The sequence below is a fragment of the Myxocyprinus asiaticus genome, chromosome 4 (genome assembly GCF_019703515.2).
Source record: "Myxocyprinus asiaticus isolate MX2 ecotype Aquarium Trade chromosome 4, UBuf_Myxa_2, whole genome shotgun sequence".
Classification (NCBI taxonomy): domain Eukaryota; kingdom Metazoa; phylum Chordata; class Actinopteri; order Cypriniformes; family Catostomidae; genus Myxocyprinus; species Myxocyprinus asiaticus.
The window spans coordinates 12,651,589-12,671,160 of NC_059347.1; the positions used below are offsets into that span (position 1 = coordinate 12,651,589).

The following is a 19,572-nucleotide window of genomic DNA, read 5'->3' on the forward strand; positions in this document are numbered from 1 at the left end:
TGTTGTCATATCCAAAACAATTAAAAAAAATAATCATATTACTTGGGTACATTTTCGTTTGTAATTTTTCGCTTTTAAATATTACACATATTAATATGTTCAACTCGAATTTACTTTACCTGCAATTTTAACAAAAGCACGGAGTATGAACAATAAATGAATATTTGAGAACGAGCATGTCGTGCAAATTACCCGATATATTACACAAAATATACCAGTCCGGCGAAAGGCAAAGTATAATTTCGCCCACTTACATGAAGCCTCTCGTTAACAAGATTTGACACTGGTTATACATTAAAACGACTCGTGTAGGGCTGTGTCAAGGCCCACTGCTTTCAAAATGGTGCGCAGGTAGCACTTAGCCTGCTAGCCTTACAGTTACAGTAACCTGACAGTATGAGCCATCATGAATTATCAACACCACAGCATCCACTGAACTCCACAAGACAAAACATCTGCATTTAGCAAACTATAACAACAGTGTCTGCCTCAAAAATGACAGTAAACGAGCCCTTTCTTGTGACGATCCTTGGGCACAAAATGACTTGTTTTCAAGCGGACTTCTCACGACGACACGAGGTTTTCTTAGTTTATTTGCTGCACTTATAAATAAAGAGCTTGTTTCATTATTTAAGTCTCCGTTTTGTTGGTAAATGCGAAAACGAAGCGAAACCGCGTGATCGATGACTGTTGTTTCTCATAATCAGGAAACTCGCTCCATTTTGAGAATTGCTCCTCTTGGCTAATTTACAGCACGGCAAAGGCATGCAATGCCCTAATTCACGCTTGATACCTCTGTCATTTATTACTTCTGAAGCTAAATGTAAGAATTCAACCTAAAGTGTAATTATTGCAATGTTTATCAAAATATTTCACAAACCTTAAGGCAGCCCTCCCGTCACACCAATTTTCGCTCGAGGTTTCTGCGCCGTCTACCTTGATTTCATTGTAGGTTTACGTGCATTTATTGAGCGCTGTGATTGGCTATAACGAAAATCAAACTCGCATTATCATTTGTTAGGAAAACTGTCAATATAAAATATAAGAATATAATTGGATAAGAAGGCTGTCAGTTGTGTCGGGTTGTCCCACCCTTTGGCTTTCGCTTACATTAGTGGCTATCGCCATAGCAACTGAGAAGCGCTCTCGTGTCGTTGTTCTACGTTTAAAAGCTTCGCAACAGACATCATAAAGAAATGAGATTAGTTTTTATCGTCATTTCCATGATGAATTGATCGGTAACACTGAATTTTACAGTGATTTTTGTGCAACATCTCATCTCATTCGCATCAAATTTGTCAAAACATACAAAACTAGACAAACTGACAAGAATAAGGACTAATGTATTACACTTTTTTAGCAAATGTATTCGTAGTCGATATTATTTAGTTGTTGGATTCATTTCTATGATTAAATGCTGGTTTAGTGGTGGGTATATCCCAAGCCCTTGACATTTATGAATTATAGCACAGGTGGGACCAAGTCATTGTTTTGCAAGTCACAAGTCACAAGTCAAGCCCCAAGTCAACACAGGCCAGCCCAATTCAAGTCCCAAGTCAAAACAGGCCAGTCCAAGTCAAGTCCCAAGTCAAGACAGGCCAGTCCAAGTCAAGTCCCGAGTCAAAACAGGCCAGTCCAAGTCAAGTCCCAAGTCAACACAGGCCAGCCCAATTCAAGTCCCAAGTCAAAACAGGCCAGTCCAAGTCAAGTCCCAAGTCAAGACAGGCCAGTCCAAGTCAAGTCCCGAGTCAAAACAGGCCAGTCCAAGTCAAGTCCCGAGTCAAAACAGGCCAGTCCAAGTCAAGTCCCGAGTCAAAACAGGCCAGTCCAAGTCAAGTCCCGAGTCAAAACAGGCCAGTCCAAGTCAAGTCCCAAGTCAAAACAGGCAAGTCCCAAGTCAAGTCCCAAGTCAAAACAGACCAGTCCAAGTCAAGTCCCAAGTCAAGACAGGCCATTCCAAGTCAAGTCCCAAGTCAAGACAGGCCATTCCAAGTCAAGTCCCAAGTCAAGACAGGCCATTCCAAGTCAAGTCCCAAGTCAAAACAGGCAAGTCCCAAGTCAAGTCCCAAGTCAAAACAGGCCAGTCCCAAGTCAAAACAGGCCAGTCCCAAGTCAAGTCCCAAGTCAAAACAGGCCAGTCCCAAGTCAAGACAGGCAAGTCCCAAGTCAAGTCCCAAGTCAAAACAGGCCAGTCCAAGTCAAGTCCCAAGTCAAGACAGGCAAGTCCCAAGTTAAGTCCAAAGTCAAAACAGGCCCATGCAAGTCAAGTCCCAAGTCCTCAGCTTTAAGTGTCAAGTCTTAATCAAGTCATTAGTGCTCTTTGCACAAATTAGTGTCCAAGTAATCATCCTCCACAGTATTAGCACGTTTTAGCACAATGTGTGGACTTTTCAGACAGCCCCTTACCCTCAGTAGGCAAAATGTCCTACTTAGTGTTACATTAACGATCCGAAACAATTTGGCAATGACACCATCTGACCAGCTTAAATACTGGACCAATCGCTTCTGTATTGATTCGTTACAAGACACATAATTTCATCTTTATTTACGGGATGGGTGGCAACTCTACCTTCCTTGGTCCACAGTGCATCTTTTATCTGGTTTCAGCAATGAGGCATGCAAAATAATTCACATCAAAACTGTAGTTGCAGTGCACTGAGCTCTGCGGAACTAAGAAGTTCGCTAGCTAACCTAGTTAACACGATAAGTTAAATGCTACTGAACCAGAGCTGAAAATTGGACGTTATTGATGAAGCATCTTGAATTTTTGAACCACAGGTTCTTCATGTTGCAATCCTTTTTGTTGCTTTCAATATTGTATTCTTTATTTCAAAACAATTTTTAGATTACCTTTGGTATCATTTTGGCTGTGTCATCCTTGTATGCAATCTTCAAACTTGGTCCTACTCTCGTGGAAGTTGATCGGTAGACTGTCTGATTGGCTGAATGTGGAGCATGGAAATGCAGATTTGAAAATTAAATGAATTGTTTATTGGGGAAATGAATCATTGATTTGCCTCACATTTTTAAATGTACAACTCTGATCTTTGGTTTTAGAAGGTATAAAGTATTTCCAAATCAGAGGGCTCAAGTCCTAGTTAAGTCACAAGTCATTGTTGTCAAAGTCTAATTCGAGTCTTCTTTTGATTATGTCGAGTCATGAATCACAAGTCATCAAATTTGTGACTCGAGTCCATGTCAAGCTTAAGTCATGCGACTCGAGTCCACAACACTGAATCATAGATATCTACAGTTAATATTTCACTAAGTAAAATGCTAATTCTTTATATCAGCAATGGAAATACTACTTGTGAAAATGCTAATTGTCAATATCAGTAATTAGGTTTGCAATCGTAAAAACATGAATTCTAATTGATATTAAAAATGACGTCATTCCTCGTGGAAACATTTTTTTTTTTTTTTTTTTTAATATCTGTAATTGCATTTCCACTAGTAGAATTTTACACTGATCTGTCATTCACTCCTGTTCAAAATGCAATTACAGACATTTCTTATTAGTTGAAATTCCAAATACACATATCAACAATGCACTTCTTAATAGTAACTATATCAACAGTTGAGTTCCAACTAGTGACAATGCTTATAATTATTATTTATATCTGTGAATGTGTTTCAACAAGTTAGATGTGGTATTTCAGATATCTTGAAATGGATTGAAGGTATCAGTAAATTGTAAAGTAATTAAAGATATCTTAAAGAGCTTTTTTACAAACAGAGAACTCTGTAATGGGAAATTCTCACAAGTAGAAATTATATTGTACAGCTCTCTAATTGAAATATTACTAGTACAAATCCAGTTACAATAAGCAATGTTGGGAGCATTAAAAGCTAAATCGGCTTGCCATATACAGTATTTGCATTTTTACTAGTAAGAATTACAAATGATGAAGCTTTCTAATGACATCTTTACTTGTAAGAATGCTTCATTTTCTACTAGTAAGACTTCCAATTAAAGAGCTCTGTAATTACCTTCTAACTAGTAAAATTAAAAAAAAAATTTACTAGTTAGAACTGAATTGTAGAGCTCTCTAATTGGAAATCTTCCTGGTAAAAATTCAATTTAGAGCTCTGCAATTGGAATTAGTAGTATTTTCATTGCTTATATCGAGAATTTTTTTTTTTTGTTTTGTTTTTTTTTTTTCGCCCTCTCCTGGAAAAATAACCATAACATTTTATCAGATATTTCACTGTTCTGTGCTGGAGACTAGTTTGCTGAATCCAGCAGAATAAAAAACACAAAATGTTTATATGAGTGGAATCTGGCGAATATGGGTTCAAACTTGTCTTGCAAGATGAGACGTAGAAATCCAACCTTTGCAGTCAAATGTGAGATTTAAAGGAGAACATTTTTCCGAATCCCTTCTAAAATACCGACTTTAGGTAAATAAGACAAGCTGATAGCCTATTATTCAAAGCGCTCTATTAATTTAGTCTCCTTTTACACATAGGCTGTACTTCACCATTATCGCGACTGGAATGTAAGACTAACATACCCAGTAAAAAAAAAATAAATAAATAAAACAGCCTGGCATTTTTGTTTAGAAATTATTTTTCTAGATGCAGCCCATCGTGTGCGTCAAACGGCACGTCACACTCCGGTAATAATGGCAGTTCATGAAGTTGTGTTTTTGTGGTATAAAAAAAGAGCGCGAGGGAAAAGCAAAACAACCTCGCGTTCGAGTCCAGCACATATTGCAATGTGGAAATCATAATAATAATGTTAAATAATTGCTTAACTTACTCAATATATCAACAAATTGCCTGTCAACGTAAATCTCCCAAAGATCGCCCCATTGACACCGCTGATGACCAATCATTGCCGATATCGCATCGTTGAGAGCATTTTAAACATGCCCCTCCACATGTAATTACAGCGATGGCTAAGGGAGATGCGGTCGATGATCAATAGACGCTTGCAGGTACGCGCTGCTGCCTCTCCTCGCACGCGCGCACGCACACACGCACGCGCGCACACACGGTCTCGCTTGTTCCGTCCCCAGCGCAGGATGTGAGGCGTCAGCATCAGCACCGCAGCCCGTGTCTGGAAGAAGCGAAAATAGCGCACAATTTTGGCGCCTCAAAAACATCGCGGTGCTGAAATTACACATTGCGTTATCACCTTTCTGCGGAGACAGGAGAAGGCCACTCCATGACAGTCTCGCCTCGCGCACAACGTCTTTGCGCATCACACAGCAGCGGCGTCTCATCGCGGAATCGCTGAAATACTACAGGACGCTATTACACAACATTTGGGTTTTACTGCGTACGGGACAATAACCTGCTATGGTCGCAGGGGTTCATGGCATGGCTCTCTGGGGATTGTATGGGCTTTTATTCGGGCTGCTAAGGCTCGGCGCGGCTTGTCCTGTATCGTGCTCGTGTAATGCCTCGAGGATCTCGTGTATCGATCAAGAACCAGGGATCGAGGATTTCCCTGTTTTGGTGCCCGAGACTGACATGGAAAACATCACGGAAATGTAAGTGGAGTGCTTAAGTGAGGGATAAACATCTGTGCATACGAGTGATGAAAAGAGCGCGCGAGTGATTGCGCGTGTTTATGAGTGAGTGTGGGTGCGCGCGAGAAGTCTGGGGAGATTTGCCAATTTATTGAGGGCCGTTACATTGGAGATTGATCCCTTTTGTATCCACAACCTTCCCAGTTTCACCCACCGTCATCTATGAGGAGTTTGCTATAATAATGCAGAACGTGAGCTCTTGACTCATATAGCCTATCAAATAAACACCATGCAAATGCATACTGTGGATATGCAACAGACATTTCGTGCCGTGTGTTTGTGAGTGTTATGTATTGTGTGTGGATGTGGGTGTTTGTAAGGGGTGGGGGCCATATAGGCAATAAGTTGGCATGATGGCAAATCTAAAGGACCTCTCAGAGCATCATTTAGTGGGCTGCTGACTCACCTTAGCAGACTTTCTCTTAATATAGCTGGCAGAATAGGAAATATAAGACGTTACACAAGTAAAATGTATCAAATGCCCACATAAAGCAATTCGATACGGATCGGTGGCGATACCGCGTCCGGTTCATAGAGGTGTATCACTCAGTGCTTGCATTAGGCACCACTGAAAGACAAGTCGACTCGAGAGACCGTCAAATGATTCACGCAGCTCTGTCCTGAAGGGGGAAAAACCATGCGTTTAGACCTGAAATGATGAATGCGTCACAGCTGGTTTCTGAAATCACTGCCGACTTAACGCATAATTGAGCGTCAGTTGGTGTAACGTTAATTGTTGTGTATGTTATAGTTGGGGAGTAGTCTACGCAAACATGTCACTCCGTTTCCACGACAACGGCGCAGCGGACTCACTCCATCAGCGCGCGCTGTAGTGAATTCATGGCTTTTTACCATTGCAAACCGATATTAATGTGTTAGTAAAGGCGCTAGTTTGATAACGGAGATGTCAAATGATGGTGCGACATATTTAAGATGTTTTCAGAAAACATAGTTTATACTGATATTCTAATATTTCTATTTTGTTTGTTTGTTTGTTTGTTTTTCCGCGATAATCCTATAGCCTACCATTATTTTTAGTTTACATGCCCATATTCATTGGAAATAAAATTGAACATTTTACACACATAATATTACTGAAACTTGAATGTTACTCATAAAGAATTAGGCTATACCCAGTGGTGTAGTAGTGTCTGAAGAGGTGGGCATACTGTGAATTGATGAAAGACCCCCCCCCCCCCCCCCCCCCCCATTAAAAATCAAATAAATAATAATAATAATAATAAAAAACATGCACCCGATCTCTAAAATTCATATATTTATATTTATATACAATACATATGTAAAAAGTGTAAGAAATTTAAACATTTCCATTAAAAATATGGCTGTTGTAATGATAGTCCCACATAAACGTACAAAATGTATATCAGGGTAAGTTTGGCCTGGTGTACAGTACACGAACCATGGTATGGTAACTTGATGTTAAATATGTATTTAAATGAATAGGTGTCAATAATGTTCCTTTTAACGTCCCGTCCCTTACTGAGACGAAAAATATTATTGTTTATCAAATATCCAATCGCTTCTGAAATGAACGTTCTGATTGGTGGATCAGCTCAGTGGGACTGTCTCTTCCCCGTGCTATGATGCTGCTGCTCCACGCGCATTTAGAGAGAATCTCTGTACAAAAAAAAAAAAAAAATATATATATATATATATATATATATATATATATATATATATATATAAGAGTCAAAAACACAACAAAAAAGCCACAACACAACAAAGTTAACCCACAACACAAAAAAAGCCACAATACAGCAAAATTAAGCCACAACACAGCAAATAATCCACATCACAACAAAGTTAACCCACAACACAAAAAAGACACAATACAGCGAAAAAGCCACAACACAGCGAAAAAACCCACAACAAAGCAAAAAGCCACAACACAACAAAATTAAGCCACAACACAGCAAATAATCCACAACACAACAAAGTTAACCCACAACACAAAAAAAGCCACAATACAGCAAAATTAAACCACAACACAGCAAATAATCCACATCACAACAAAGTTAACCCACAACACAAAAAAGACACAATACAGCGAAAAAGCCACAACACAGCGAAAAAACCCACAACAAAGCGAAAAAGCCTCAACACAACAAAATTAAGCCACAACAAAATTAAGCCACAACACAGCAAATAATCCACAACACAACAAAGTTAACCCAAAACACAAAAAAGCCACAACACAGCGAAAAAGCCACAACACAACAAACAATCCACAACACAGCAAAAAACCACAACACAACAAAAAAGCCACAACACAGCAAAAAAGCCACAACACAACAAAAAAGCCACAACACAGCAAATACTCCACAACACAACAAAGTTAACCCACAACACAAAAAAGCCACAATACAGCAAAAAAGCCACAACACAACAAAGTTAACCCACAACATAAAAAAGCAACAATACAGAAAAAAAGCTACAACACAACAAAAAAGCCACAACACAGCAAAAAACCGCAACACAACAAAAAAGCCACAACACAACAAAAAAGCCACAACACAGCAAAAAAGCCACAAGACAACATAATTAACCCACAACAAAGCGAAAAAGCCACAACACACCAAAAAAGCCACAACACAACAAAATTAACCCACAACACAACGAAAAAGCCACAACACAACATAATTAACCCACAACAAAGCGAAAAAGCCACAACACACCAAAAAAGCCACAACACAACAAAATTAACCCACAACACAACGAAAAAGCCACAACACAACATAATTAACCCACAACAAAGCAAAAAAGCCACAACACAACAAAAAAGCCACAACACAATAGAATTAAGCCACAACAAAGTGAAAAAGCCACAACACAACAAAGTTAACCCACAACACAACGAAAAAGCCACAACACAACATAATTAAGCCACAACAAAGCGAAAAAGCCACAACACAACAAAATTAACCCACAACACAACGAAAAAGCCACAACACAACATAATTAACCCACAACACAACGAAAAAGCCACAACACAACGAAAAAGCCACAACACAATAGAATTAAGCCACAACAAAGTGAAAAAGCCACAACACAACAAAGTTAACCCACTACACAACAAAAAGCCACAACACAACATAATTAAGCCACAACAAAGCGAAAAAGCCACAACACAACAAAATTAACCCACAACACAACGAAAAAGCCACAACACAACATAATTAACCCACAACATAACGAAAAAGCCACAACACAACATAATTAACCCACAACAAAGCGAAAAAGCCACAACACAACAAAAAAGACACAACACATCATAATTAAGCCACAACAAAGTGAAAAAGCAACAACACAACAAAATTAACCCACAACTCAACGAAAAAGCCACAACACAACAAAAAAGCCACAAGACAACATAATTAACCCACAACAAAGCGAAAAAGCCACAACACACCAAAAAAGCCACAACACAACAAAATTAACCCACAACACAACGAAAAAGCCACAACACAACATAATTAACCCACAACAAAGCGAAAAAGCCACAACACACCAAAAAAGCCACAACACAACAAAATTAACCCACAACACAACGAAAAAGCCACAACACAACATAATTAACCCACAACACAACATAATTAAGCCACAACAAAGCGAAAAAGCCACAACACAACAAAATTAACCCACAACACAACGAAAAAGCCACAACACAACATAATTAACCCACAACACAACGAAAAAGCCACAACACAACATAATTAAGCCACAACAAAGCGAAAAAGCCACAACACAACAAAATTAACCCACAACACAACGAAAAAGCCACAACACAACATAATTAACCCACAACACAACGAAAAAGCCACAACACAACGAAAAAGCCACAACACAATAGAATTAAGCCACAACAAAGTGAAAAAGCCACAACACAACAAAGTTAACCCACTACACAACAAAAAGCCACAACACAACATAATTAAGCCACAACAAAGCGAAAAAGCCACAACACAACAAAATTAACCCACAACACAACGAAAAAGCCACAACACAACATAATTAACCCACAACATAACGAAAAAGCCACAACACAACATAATTAACCCACAACAAAGCGAAAAAGCCACAACACAACAAAAAAGACACAACACATCATAATTAAGCCACAACAAAGTGAAAAAGCAACAACACAACAAAATTAACCCACAACTCAACGAAAAAGCCACAACACAACAAAAAAGCCACAAGACAACATAATTAACCCACAACAAAGCGAAAAAGCCACAACACACCAAAAAAGCCACAACACAACAAAATTAACCCACAACACAACGAAAAAGCCACAACACAACATAATTAACCCACAACACAACGAAAAAGCCACAACACAACGAAAAAGCCACAACACAATAGAATTAAGCCACAACAAAGTGAAAAAGCCACAACACAACAAAGTTAACCCACTACACAACAAAAAGCCACAACACAACATAATTAAGCCACAACAAAGCGAAAAAGCCACAACACAACAAAATTAACCCACAACACAACGAAAAAGCCACAACACAACATAATTAACCCACAACATAACGAAAAAGCCACAACACAACATAATTAACCCACAACAAAGCGAAAAAGCCACAACACAACAAAAAAGACACAACACATCATAATTAAGCCACAACAAAGTGAAAAAGCAACAACACAACAAAATTAACCCACAACTCAACGAAAAAGCCACAACACAACAAAAAAGCCACAAGACAACATAATTAACCCACAACAAAGCGAAAAAGCCACAACACACCAAAAAAGCCACAACACAACAAAATTAACCCACAACACAACGAAAAAGCCACAACACAACATAATTAAGCCACAACAAAGCAAAAAAGCCACAACACAACAAAATTAACCCACAACACAACGAAAAAGCCACAACACAACAAAATTAACCCACAACACAACGAAAAAGCCACAACACAATAGAATTAAGCCACAACAAAGTGAAAAAGCCACAACACAACAAAGTTAACCCACTACACAACAAAAAGCCACAACACAACATAATTAAGCCACAACAAAGCGAAAAAGCCACAACACAACAAAATTAACCCACAACATAACGAAAAAGCCACAACACAACATAATTAACCCACAACAAAGCGAAAAAGCCACAACACAACATAATTAACCCACAACAAAGCGAAAAAGCCACAACACAACAAAAAAGACACAACACATCATAATTAAGCCACAACAAAGTGAAAAAGCAACAACACAACAAAATTAACCCACAACTCAACGAAAAAGCCACAACACAACAAAAAAGCCACAAGACAACATAATTAACCCACAACAAAGCGAAAAAGCCACAACACACCAAAAAAGCCACAACACAACAAAATTAACCCACAACACAACGAAAAAGCCACAACACAACATAATTAACCCACAACAAAGCGAAAAAGCCACAACACAACAAAATTAACCCACAACACAACGAAAAAGCCACAACACAACATAATTAACCCACAACAAAGCAAAAAAGCCACAACACAACAAAAAAGCCACAACACAATAGAATTAAGCCACAACAAAGTGAAAAAGCCACAACACAACAAAGTTAACCCACAACACAACGAAAAAGCCACAACACAACATAATTAACCCACAACACAACGAAAAAGCCACAACACAACAAAAAAGCCACAACACAATAGAATTAAGCCACAACAAAGTGAAAAAGCCACAACACAACAAAGTTAACCCACTACACAACGAAAAAGCCACAACACAACAAAATTAACCCACAACACAACGAAAAAGCCACAACACAACATAATTAACCCACAATATAACGAAAAAGCCACAACACAACATAATTAACCCACAACAAATCGAAAAAGACACAATACAACATAATTAATCCACAACAAAGCAAAAAAGCCACAACACAACAAAATTAACCCACAACACAACGAAAAAGCCACAACACAACCAGATTAACCCACAACACAACGAAAAAGCCACAACACAACAAAAAAGCCACAACACAACAGAATTAAGCCACAACAAATTGAAAAAGCTACAACACAACAAAGTTAACCCACAACACAACGAAAAAGCCACAACACAACAAAATTAAGCCACAACAAAGCGAAAAAGCCACAACACAACAAAATTAACCCACAACACAACGAAAAAGCCACAACACAACATAATTAAGCCACAACAAAGCGAAAAAGCCACAACACAACAAAATTAACCCACAACACAACGAAAAAGCCACAACACAACAAAATTAACCCACAACACAACGAAAAAGCCACAACACAACAAAATTAACCCACAACACAACGAAAAAGCCACAACACAACCAGATTAACCCACAACACAACGAAAAAGCCACAACAAAAAAGCCACAACACAACAGAATTAAGCCACAACAAAGCGAAAAAGCCACAACACACCAAAAAAGCCACAACACAACAAAATTAACCCACAACACAACGAAAAAGCCACAACACAACATAATTAACCCACAACAAAGCAAAAAAGCCACAACACAACAAAAAAGCCACAACACAATAGAATTAAGCCACAACAAAGTGAAAAAGCCACAACACAACAAAGTTAACCCACAACACAACGAAAAAGCCACAACACAACATAATTAAGCCACAACAAAGCGAAAAAGCCACAACACAACAAAATTAACCCACAACACAACGAAAAAGCCACAACACAACATAATTAACCCACAACACAACGAAAAAGCCACAACACAACGAAAAAGCCACAACACAATAGAATTAAGCCACAACAAAGTGAAAAAGCCACAACACAACAAAGTTAACCCACTACACAACAAAAAGCCACAACACAACATAATAAAGCCACAACAAAGCGAAAAAGCCACAACACAACAAAATTAACCCACAACACAACGAAAAAGCCACAACACAACATAATTAACCCACAACATAACGAAAAAGCCACAACACAACATAATTAACCCACAACAAAGCGAAAAAGCCACAACACAACAAAAAAGACACAACACATCATAATTAAGCCACAACAAAGTGAAAAAGCAACAACACAACAAAATTAACCCACAACTCAACGAAAAAGCCACAACACAACAAAAAAGCCACAAGACAACATAATTAACCCACAACAAAGCGAAAAAGCCACAACACACCAAAAAAGACACAACACAACAAAATTAACCCACAACACAACGAAAAAGCCACAACACAACATAATTAAGCCACAACAAAGCAAAAAAGCCACAACACAACAAAATTAACCCACAACACAACGAAAAAGCCACAACACAACAAAATTAACCCACAACACAACGAAAAAGCCACAACACAATAGAATTAAGCCACAACAAAGTGAAAAAGCCACAACACAACAAAGTTAACCCACTACACAACAAAAAGCCACAACACAACATAATTAAGCCACAACAAAGCGAAAAAGCCACAACACAACAAAATTAACCCACAACATAACGAAAAAGCCACAACACAACATAATTAACCCACAACAAAGCGAAAAAGCCACAACACAACAAAAAAGACACAACACATCATAATTAAGCCACAACAAAGTGAAAAAGCAACAACACAACAAAATTAACCCACAACTCAACAAAAAAGCCACAACACAACAAAAAAGCCACAAGACAACATAATTAACCCACAACAAAGCGAAAAAGCCACAACACACCAAAAAAGCCACAACACAACAAAATTAACCCACAACACAACGAAAAAGCCACAACACAACATAATTAACCCACAACACAACGAAAAAGCCACAACACAACAAAAAAGCCACAACACAATAGAATTAAGCCACAACAAAGTGAAAAAGCCACAACACAACAAAGTTAACCCACAACACAACGAAAAAGCCACAACACAACATAATTAACCCACAACACAACGAAAAAGCCACAACACAACAAAAAAGCCACAACACAATAGAATTAAGCCACAACAAAGTGAAAAAGCCACAACACAACAAAGTTAACCCACTACACAACGAAAAAGCCACAACACAACAAAATTAACCCACAACACAATGAAAAAGCCACAACACAACATAATTAACCCACAATATAACGAAAAAGCCACAACACAACATAATTAACCCACAACAAAGCGAAAAAGACACAATACAACATAATTAATCCACAACAAAGCAAAAAAGCCACAACACAACAAAATTAACCCACAACACAACGAAAAAGCCACAACACAACCAGATTAACCCACAACACAACGAAAAAGCCACAACACAACAAAAAAGCCACAACACAACAGAATTAAGCCACAACAAATTGAAAAAGCTACAACACAACAAAGTTAACCCACAACACAACGAAAAAGCCACAACACAACAAAATTAAGCCACAACAAAGCGAAAAAGCCACAACACAACAAAATTAACCCACAACACAACGAAAAAGCCACAACACAACATAATTAAGCCACAACAAAGCGAAAAAGCCACAACACAACAAAATTAACCCACAACACAACGAAAAAGCCACAACACAACAAAATTAACCCACAACACAACGAAAAAGCCACAACACAACCAGATTAACCCACAACACAACGAAAAAGCCACAACAAAAAAGCCACAACACAACAGAATTAAGCCACAACAAAGTGAAAAAGCTACAACACAACAAAGTTAACCCACAACACAACGAAAAAGCCACAACACAACAAAATTAACCCACAACACAATGAAAAAGCCACAACATAGCAAAAAAGCCACAACACAACACAAAAGACACAACACAACATAATTAAGCCACAACAAAGCAAAAAAGCCACAACACAACAAAAAAGCCACAACACAACATAATTAAGCTACAACAAAGCAAAAAAGCCACAACACAACAAAATTAACACACAACACAACGAAAAAGCCACAACACAACCAGATTAACCCACAACACAACGAAAAAGCCACAACAAAAAAGCCACAACACAACAGAATTAAGCCACAACAAAGTGAAAAAGCTACAACACAACAAAGTTAACCCACAACACAACGAAAAAGCCACAACACAACAAAAAAGCCACGACACAACAAAATTAAGCCACAACATAGCAAAAAAGCCACAACACAACACAAAAGACACAACACAACATAATTAAGCCACAACAAAGCAAAAAAGCCACAACACAACAAAAAAGCCACAACACAACATAATTAAGCTACAACAAAGCAAAAAAGCCACAACACAACAAAATTAACACACAACACAACGAAAAAGCCACAACACAACCAGATTAACCCACAACACAACGAAAAAGCCACAACAAAAAAGCCACAACACAACAGAATTAAGCCACAACAAAGTGAAAAAGCTACAACACAACAAAGTTAACCCACAACACAACGAAAAAGCCACAACACAACAAAAAAGCCACGACACAACAAAATTAAGCCACAACATAGCAAAAAAGCCACAACACAACACAAAAGACACAACACAACATAATTAAGCCACAACAAAGCAAAAAAGCCACAACACAACAAAAAAGCCACAACACAACATAATTAAGCTACAACAAAGCAAAAAAGCCACAACACAACAAAATTAACACACAACACAATGAAAAAGCCACAACACAACAAAATTAACCCACAACAAATTATTTTGTTGTGTTGTAGCTTAGTTTCATTGTGTTATGGCTTAATTTCATTGTGCTGTGTCTTAATTTCTTAATGTTGTGGCTTAATTTCATTATGGTGTGTTTAATTTTTTTGCATTGTGGCTTATTTTTTGTGTTGTGGCTTTTCATTGTGTTGTGCCTTAATTTCGTTCTCTTGTGGCTTAATACTATTTTGATTTGGCTTTTTCATTGTGGTGGGCCTTAATTTCGTTGTGTTGTGGTTTATTTCCGTTGTGTTTTCAGTTTCCATTTGCTTTGCTAATTTTGTTTTGCTGTGCACCCCTGGGCCACCATAGTATTACCATATTTTTTGGACATGGAGTGACATGTCCTGGGCAGTGGTGTATGTTTTTGTGATGCTATTGACACCTTCTTTACATTCATCTTTTATTGAGAATTTGTCACTCGGTGTTATTGTCACTTTATTTGTGAAATAATCAAGTTGTGTTTTATGAATACAGATATTGTCAAGATGTTAAAAATTTTTTACCTTCAGCTTTTATGGGTGAAAACTGAACTGAACTGAATTTGAAAATGATTTGTTTGGTCGCAAAGTGTATTATGATTGGAAAAAAAAAAAACATTATTATTAAACATTTATGGAGCAATATAATTTGTGTGAAAATAAATAAGACATGGTTGTTTTGATGACATACTGTATATTGTTTTTATAAAGGGGTGGCAAGGGGGACATAGTGATATAGTGTACAGTAAATACAACGGGGTAATAGTTCTAGGAAAAAATGTGTCAGTTTACTGTATGCAAATACATTTTAAACAGCAAGATGCTTTTTTAAATAAACAAATAAAGAGACTGCTTTTTCAAAATAAACACTTCAGAAAAGGGTGCACCATTTCCTGTTCATTTCAATCATACTTGTCATTTCATAACATCTCAAGTATTCAATAAACAAACGAATCTCCATTGTGATTGGATCAGTCAGTGTGAACCCATTTTGAACATTCTTCATAACAAAGAAACGAATTGCTTTAATAAAAACAAACAGTTTTACCACGCGGGCCCTTTAGTCCCATTGTATACTGATCATTCATTACCATGGAAAATGTCAAAGTACCATGGTATTATCATATTATGCCTGATTATTTGTTAGGCATGGTCAAATTAAATAGTTTGTTCTTTGACAGTCCTTATGTAACTAAAAAAGTACCATTGTATTACAATATTTTCAGACATGTATGCTATTTTTGAAGTACCTGTGAATACCATATAAATACCATTATATATGAATAAATGAATCTTTCAGTTGGTATATATCAAAGTACCATGGTGTTGCCATGTTATTTTTGGACGTACCATTGTAATATTTTTAGTAGCATTCTTTGAAGTACCTTGGAGTACCATGTTAATACAATGGCATATATAATCTATGGTTATCTTTCAGTATCATGATACGACATATATCAATATCAACACCTTTTTACCTCCACAGTACTTTTTTGTAAGGGTATTCATTTTTCCTTTCGACAGATACATCTCAAATCAAAAAAAGCTATTAACAATTAACGAGGACCATATGAAGTTCTACTCAAATCTCAGGAATTTGTGAGTATCTGATATTTAAAGGGCATATGAAGTATTAAAGACAACTTATAGGCCAGCAGTACTTATTTGCTGTTAACTTTTGCCTCCCACAGAACAGTGACCAATACTCACCTGACATCTGTATCTACGATGGCCTTCTTCAACAATTCCAAACTTCAATATCTGTGAGTATTTCTTTTTCATACTACATTGAAACTAAATGATTTGAAATGGGAATGTTTCACCCAAAATTACAATTCAGTCATTATTTACTCACCCTCATGTTGTTCCAATCCTGTATGACTTTCCTTCTTCGGTTGAACACAAAAGGAGATGTTAGAAAGAATGTTAGCCTCAGTCACCATTCACATTCATTGCATCGTTTTTTCCATACAAAGAAAATTAATAGTGACTACGGGTGTCAGTCTCTAACATTCTGCCCAACATTTCCTTTTGTGTTCCATGGTAGGATGAATGTCATTTAATCAGGATGTGCACGGATAGTCAACATTCGGTTAACCACGTGACGCACCACATTTCGAATACCATAATCACTATTCGGTTATTCTAGACATGCAATAGAGGTCTTCCACCCGACCCGAAGACGACGATTTCTGACAAACCGTCGGGTTTTCTGGCCAGGTTTGGGAGTTAGGGGCTATTCAAACATACTTTTGTGTGCATCTGCATTGTTTTTCTATATACTGTTAACACGTGCTGGATGGACATCTTTGACCTGTGTGGAATCTCACTGTTTCCGTGCACTTTATTTGGTGCTATTTTGAGTAGTGTTTGAGGAAATTCCATTGCAATAAACGTTCTTTATTCCCACGTCCCTTCGAAAAACTGATAACCATTCTTGAAACATCCCGGTTAACTGAATGTTGAAAATGGTAACTGTGCACATCCCTACTGTTTAAAGCTGAAGTGCTTAATTTCTGCATCACTAGCACCACCAAATGGAATTGAAAAAAGAATGATTGTTTTCAAACAGGTTTCCAGAACATTTTGTATTGTAACTTTTAAAAAATGACACACATCAGCTTTAAAGAAATGTGTGATGTTTTCAAACAGTTTTTCTGTATCATTATTCTTTATTTCAAATGAGTTTTTCTTGTTTTCTGTTCTCTATCTATAGGAATCTCAGAGACAATAATTTATCAACACTGTCATGGATGGCAATTCGTAATTCAAACATGTCAACTTTGTAAGATCTTTTCAATACAAGAACTTTATTTACGGTATGTACAGTATGCTGTTTGTCCAGCATGTAAGCATAATCAACTGACTCTGTTTCTTTTGGTTTGCTTTAGGTTGTTGTCTGGGAACCCTTTGCAATGTGTATGTGAGAACATCTGGATTAAACTCTGGTTGGATGACAGTGAGAGAGAGGGGCTGCAATGTCTACAGGAAAGAGGAAGTGCAAAAGCCCTCATCAGACTCACTCTTCCTTCATGTGGTAATGAAACTACAGTATATGATGTTCAATGCGCAGATAAGTTGCACATGTTAGTGGCAAAACATCATAGAATTACTGGAATAGTTCACCCAAAAATGACAATTCTGTTTTGTTAAAGAGACAGTACCGGTTTTAGCACATGTTCAATAAATCAATGTAAATACTTGTAAACAGCACAAATTATTCAATTAAACAATAAACATGTAACAAAAAATATATGGATTATATTATCTTATTTTTTGATTGAATACATGGATTTTTTCATTTTTAAGAAAGACAAAATGTGACCAAAATGATGAAAAACTAATCAAATGTAATTAGTAAAATTAATATTTTCATAATGTGCCTAGTTAGAAGGTCCCCTGTATAATTAACAGCATAAGCTGAAAGAGAATTTCTTTCAAATGTAAGCAGAAGGGACATTTTAACTGAAATAAACCCATATGAATCAATATCGAATCGAATCAAGAGCTTGTAAATTGGAATCGAATCGAATCGGGAAATCTGTATCAATACCTAGCCCTACCTCTAATGTCATTCCAAACCGGTATGCTGTTATTATTTCTGTGGAACACAAAAGGAGAAATTGAAGAATCTTCATGCAGCTCTTTTCCATATAATGACAGTCATAAAGATCACAGCTGTCAAGTTCCAAAAAGGACAAATTGTACCATAAAAGAACCAAATAAACCATTTTCCATATCTTCTGAAGCCATATGATAGCTTTGTGGGAGCAACAGAACAAAATTTAGTTTGTCATTCATTTAAAATCTTCCCCTCAGCCACAGTTCTCAGTTGTCATTCTCTATTTCGTATACTGTATTTAAACTGCCGCATTGCATTCAGTTACAACAAAAGTAAGAATTAATTGCGTTTTTGGCTTCGATGACGTCAAACCTGGTGAGACTTCTCAATGCTCCATTTTTTAATCTGAATGCAAATGTATACGAAATCTCAAAGCTTCAACAAAGGTGAAAATTTTTAGTTAACCTTTTTTTTCCAAAAAAAGCTATACTGTGGTTTCAGAATACTTGGTATATCATGCATGAGTTGAATAAGCTGTTTTCATGGTATTTTTCTGTCCATTTTAGAGTTTGAAAGCTGTGGTCATGTGGTCATTGAATGGAAATTAGCTGCATAAAGTTTCTACTTTCATGTTCCACAGAAACGACATGAGTGTGAAATTGTGACCGAATTTTCATTTTTGGGTGAACTATTCCTTTTAGGAATAACGTTTTATAGCCAAACGGTCTGAAAATACTTGATTTTTTTGTTAGTTACATTGGAATTATTTTGGTAGTTGTATGGCACGGAAGAGAGGTCAATGACAAAACAAAAAGACAAAAC

General features: G+C 37.2%; 2 protein-coding genes across 6 annotated transcripts in view; one reads left to right on the forward strand and one right to left on the reverse strand.

Annotated features, from left to right (window-relative positions):
* Positions 1-953, reverse strand: part of LOC127439873 (heterogeneous nuclear ribonucleoprotein K-like) — a 32,319-nt gene extending 31,366 nt beyond the window's left edge. For all 5 annotated transcript variants that reach the window (XM_051696151.1, XM_051696150.1, XM_051696148.1 and 2 more), the window contains exon 1: positions 881-953. The gene's annotated coding sequence lies outside the window, so the exon portion shown is untranslated. The remainder of the gene's footprint in view (positions 1-880) is intronic.
* Positions 954-4,993: 4,040 nt separating this feature from the next.
* Positions 4,994-19,572, forward strand: part of ntrk2b (neurotrophic tyrosine kinase, receptor, type 2b) — a 46,420-nt gene continuing 31,841 nt past the window's right edge. Inside the window, exons 1-5 of the mRNA XM_051696103.1 lie at positions 4,994-5,498; positions 16,713-16,787; positions 16,880-16,951; positions 17,905-17,973; positions 18,080-18,225. Of these exons, the coding sequence (XP_051552063.1) occupies positions 5,305-5,498; positions 16,713-16,787; positions 16,880-16,951; positions 17,905-17,973; positions 18,080-18,225 (556 nt within the window). The 5' untranslated portion in view covers positions 4,994-5,304. The remainder of the gene's footprint in view (positions 5,499-16,712; positions 16,788-16,879; positions 16,952-17,904; positions 17,974-18,079; positions 18,226-19,572) is intronic.